The sequence below is a fragment of the Penaeus vannamei genome, chromosome 41 (genome assembly GCF_042767895.1).
Source record: "Penaeus vannamei isolate JL-2024 chromosome 41, ASM4276789v1, whole genome shotgun sequence".
Classification (NCBI taxonomy): Eukaryota; Metazoa; Arthropoda; class Malacostraca; order Decapoda; family Penaeidae; genus Penaeus; species Penaeus vannamei.
Window position 1 is genome coordinate 8,596,712 of NC_091589.1, and position 5,000 is coordinate 8,601,711.

The 5,000-nt window shown below is 42.3% G+C and overlaps 1 protein-coding gene across 2 annotated transcripts in view; it reads left to right on the forward strand.

The window, feature by feature from the left end:
- The first annotated feature begins 3,094 nt into the window (after positions 1-3,094).
- The window catches only part of LOC113813528 (neuroglobin-like), a 282,557-nt gene continuing 280,651 nt past the window's right edge, over positions 3,095-5,000 (forward strand). The window contains exons 1-2 of one of the 2 annotated variants that reach the window (XM_070117713.1): positions 3,095-3,228; positions 3,389-4,178. In XM_070117713.1, coding sequence (XP_069973814.1) covers positions 3,994-4,178 — 185 coding nt within the window. In that variant the 5' untranslated portion in view covers positions 3,095-3,228; positions 3,389-3,993. The remainder of the gene's footprint in view (positions 3,229-3,388; positions 4,179-5,000) is intronic. The other variant, XM_070117714.1, reaches the window with a different exon arrangement.

Here is a 5,000-nt window from a genome sequence, read left to right on the forward strand (position 1 = left end):
TCACGTGACTGTAAAGGGGATGTGTTTATTTTAATACATCTTTTTTAAATGACGCATTTTACCTCCAGTAAATAGCAGGTTTATAGCTATGTGCTTGATATCACATATGCGTGTCCAAAGGTGATTTTTAGGCCAAATGCTCGGAAATGCGTCCATTACTATTTATTTATTCTCACTTTGTATTTTTATCAATTTAACTTTTACTGTTTTTTTTCGTCTCAAACATCAACGAAAGGTTAAACCGACAAACCATATAAACGAATTTTTGAGAAAACATTTGGACACGTATGCCTTTATATAATAATCCTATATCTAATTCGGCTTACATACTTGTTAAAACGTGCCTTGTCCAAATAATAAGCGAATTATTGTGTTTACGTATGCATAAAACCTTTTGCTTGTGCTGTTTATAAGTGAATTGGTGTCTTTAAGTGTGCATAAAACCTTTTGCCTGTTATGTTTATAAGTGAATTAGTGTCTTTACGTATCTTACTAAACTGTAGCCAATGTCGAATCGACCGAACAGAAGTCGACGTCAAGAAGCCCGAACGTGGTTGCTTTCCCGCGCAATTTGAAAGAGTTAGCGGAAGGAAAAATCATTGTGTTTGGAGTATGAAGTCAGTGTGTCATATTGCAAGTTGAATAGCACAGACTTGGCTTATGTAAATCGTGGCTTACTTCTTTTCTATTTTTCTCATTGTGTTTATATTTGCAAGGAATGAAACGCGTAAGGAACAAGAATCATTCGAATACGGAGTTTTCTCTGACTTCGACTAGAATGCAATACACGTTTATCCTTTTCTGAAATATCTAAAGAGCCAATGTTTTAAAAAGTATCTCATCCTTTATTTCTCCTATTTCTAATATCATTATGCAAATGAACTAGTCTGATTATAAATTATGGATACTCCTAATGCGAGTCAGTGGGCAGCGATACAAACACCGTATAATGAACCAGTCCGAAAAGGAAATAACACGGTTATGAAGAAATGGTGAAATAACGAGAAACCAGTGATAAATGAAATGACGTAGAGAGCTGAAAAAGAAGTGATATGAAAGCGGAAATTGGGAAAGGGGAAACTGGACTAGAAAAGAGGGACAAATTGCGATAAAAGGAAGAGAAAATGGAAAATGATAAAATGCAAATAAGGGAGAACACAAACGAGAAGAGAGAGAGAGAACAGGAAGGAAATAAGATTTAAAGAGAAGAAATAACAAAACAAAAGCAGCGGACGAGAGATCGAGGGACCTGTTGCGTCATGCTCCTCCTCTCTGAACTCCTTCTGTTCCTCCTCCTCCTCCTCTTTCTCTTCCTCCTCTTCCTCCTTCTCCTGTTCCACTTCCTCTTCCTCCTCTTCCTCCTCCTCCTCCTCTTTCTCTTCCTCCTCCTTCCTCCTCCTCCTCCTTTCTCCTCCTCCTCCATCTCTTCCTCCTCCCCCTCCTCTTTCCTCTTCCTCCTCCTCCTCCTCTTCCGCCTCCCCCTCCTCCTCCTCTTCCTCCTCTTCTTTCCTTCCTTCTCCTCCGCTCCTTCCTCCTCCTCCTCCTTTTTTCTATTCTGCCTCCTCTTACGCCACCTCCTCTTATTCCTTCCTTTTCCCTCCTTCCTATTCCACCGCTCTTCCTTCCTCCTTCCTCTCTTCCCTACTCCTCTTTTTTCTTCCTTCTCTTATTCCTCTTATTTCCTTTTCTTCCTTCTCTTATTCCTCTTATTCCTATATCTTCCTCATCTTCTTCCCCATCTCCTTCTCTTCCTCTAATTTTTCCTTCCTTCTCTCCGTCCTCCTTTTCCACCCTTCTTCTTCCTCCTCCCACTCTACCTACTTCCTTTTATCTATTCCTTCCTTCACCTCCTCTTCTTCCTCTTCCTCTTCCACCGCTCTTCTTCCTCCTTCCTCTCTTCCTACTCCTCTTTTTTCTTCCTTCTACTATTCCTCTTATTCCTTCCTCCTCTTCAGCCTCCTCCTATTCCACCACTCTCCTATTTCATCCTCATATTCTTCCCCTTCTCCTCTCCTCTTTTTATTCCTTCCTTCTCCCTCTCCTCCTTCTCCTCCCACTTCCTCTTCTTATTCCTTCCTTCACCTCCTCCTCTTCCTATTCCGCCCTTCTCCTTCCTCCCTCTTCTCCTACTTCCTTTTATTCATTCCTTCCTCCACATCCTCATCCTCTCTCCTCCTATTTCCTTTTATTCCTCCCTTCCTTCTCTTCCTCCTCCTCTTCCTCGTCTTCTCCCTCGCCGAACCGGTCCATCACCTCCTCCTCTTCCTATCCACCGTTCTCCCTCCTCTTCTTCCTTCTCCCTCTCCTCTTATTTCCTTTTTTTCCTCCCTTCTCCTCCTCCTCCTCCTCTCTCCTCCTACTTCCTTTTATTTATTCCTTCCTCCTCCCTCTCCTCCTACTTCCTTTTTTTCCTCCCTTCCTCCTCTTCCTTCTCCTCTTCCTCGTCTTCTCCCTCGCCGAACCAGGTCCATCACCTCCTCTTCCCTATCCTACCGTTCTCCCTCCTCCTCTTCCTCCTCCCTCTCCTCCTATTTCCTCATCTTCTTCGTCTCCCTCGCCGAACCGGTACTTCACCTCCTCCTCTTCCTATTCCACCGTTCTCCCTCCTCCTCTTCCTCCTCCCTCTACTCCTTCTCATCTTCTTCGTCTTCTCCCTCGCCGAACCACGGTCCATCACTTCCTCCTCTTCCTATTCCACTGTTCTCCCTCCTCCTCTTCCTCTTCCTTCTCCTCTTCCTCGTCTTCTCCCTCGTAGAACCGGTACTTCACCTCCTCCTCTTCCTATTCCACCGTTCTCCCTCCTCCTCTTCCTCCTCCCTCTCCTCCTATTTCCTCATCTTCTTCCCTTCTCCTCTCCAACGGTCCATCACCTCCTCCTCTTCCTATTCCACCGTTCTCCCTCCTCCTCTTCCTCCTCCCTCTCCTCCTATTTCCTCATCTTCTTCGTCTTCTCCCTCGCCGAACCGGTCCATCACCTCCTCCTCTTCCTATCCTACCGCTCTCCCTCCTCCTCTTCCTCCTCCTTTTCCTCCTATTTCCTCATCTTCTTCGTCTTCTCCCTCGCCGAACCGGAGGCACAGGTGCCAGTTGTGCCATAAACCGCGCGGTGTGTATGCGAGAGCCAGCGTAGGCCGTCAGTCTTTCAGCGGCGGTGAGAGCGGGTGCACGTGTCGCTCCGTTTTCTGTCGGTCGTCTTCATAGAAAATGTGAAACCGCTTTATTTTCCCGGTCCGTTTTGATTTCTAATTTGGTTATTATTATTGTTATTATTTCGCTGTTTTGAGGATTGTTTATATTCAGAAGTCAATATTTTTTTATGTTTGTGGTGCATTTTTTTCTTTATTAAGTAATCCCTAAATTTATTCATTTATTTTTTTTTTAAATACAGGTGAAATGTCCTAGTGTTAATGATTAGAAATACAAAACAAACGCGAGAGAAAAAGAGGAAAATTTTCGTAATCACTGAATAATTCTAGAAAGAAATAGATGCAAAAATAAACCGAAAATAGAGAAAATAAGAAAGAGAAATATACAAGAAGAAAATTATCCACAAACTCATACCGTCCATTAAAATAGAATAAGAGAGATAAAGAAAAAAAAATGAAAAATAGGAAATAATATAGTTAAAAACGAGAAACAAAACAAAAGGATAAACGCAGAAATAGTTAAAGAAGGAAAATATAAAAAAAAAACAGGAATAAAACAGAAACAGTTAAAGAAACAAACAAACAAACAGAAAAGAAACAGAGAAATAGTTAAACAAACAAATCCAAAAAAGTTCCCCCCCAAAAAAATCACATAACCCCAACCCCCCCCCAAAAAAAAACAAAAACAAAAACAAAACAAAAAAACAGTTCAAAAAAGCGCGGGAACTTTTCAAAAAAAAGCGCGGGAAAACAAACAAAACAAAAAAAACAGTTCAAAAAAGCGCGGGAACTTTTCAAAAAAAAGCGCGGGAACTTCCTCCGCCTAACCTCGCCGCCTGCCTCGCCGATGGGTTGCCAGATCACCAAATCCTCCAAGAATAAAGATGACCCCGAAGGATTGCCGGACATCCCTGAGCCCCCGCCCCCCGACCCCCGCCTCCCCCTCACCGCCAAGCAAAAGTTCAACATCATTAAATCATGGAAAGGAATCGCGCGCGCCATCGAACCCACGGGCGTCTACATGTTTGTCAAGTAAGTGAGCGCGGGCGTGGGAAGGGCGCGCTGGGGATTCTGTTGTTGTTCTGGATGGAGTGGGCGGGGGCGGTCGTAATTTTTTTTTTCCTTTTTTTTTTTTTTTTTTTCTTTTTTTTATTGCTTTTTTCAGGATCTGTTGGTCTTCATGTCGTGTTTTTTTCGTTTTTTTTCGTTTTTTTAGGATCTGTTGTTCTTCGTGTCGTGGGCTTTTTATTCTTTCTTTCATTTAAGGCACACACACACATACATACACACACACACACATACACATTTATATGTATGTATGTCTGTGTGTTTATGCTTGTGTGTATGTGTGTGTGTGTGTGTGTGTATCTTAGTGTGGGTGTGTATGTGTCTGTGTATGTGTGTGTGTGTGTGTGTGTGTGTGTGTGTTTGTTTGTGCTTATGTGTATGTGTGTGTATTTGTGTGTGTGTGTGTGTGTCTTCGTGTGTGTGTGTGTGTGTATGTCTGTGTGTGTTTGTGCGTGTGTGTATATGTGTGTATTTGTGTGTGTGTGTGTGTGTGTGTGTGTGTGTGTGTGTGTGTGTGTGTGTGTGTGTGTGTGTGTGTGTGTGTGTGTGTGTGTGTGTGTGTTGGCATCTATCTACCTATCTATCTATCTATGTAAATATATATATAACTAGCTAGCTAGATAGATAGACAAACAGACAGACAGATAGATAGATATATAGATAGATAGACTGATAGATAGATAGACAGATAGAGAGATAGATAGATAAATAGATAGATAGATAGACAGATATATAGATAGACTGATAGATAGATAGACAGATAGACAGACAGATAGATACACAGAT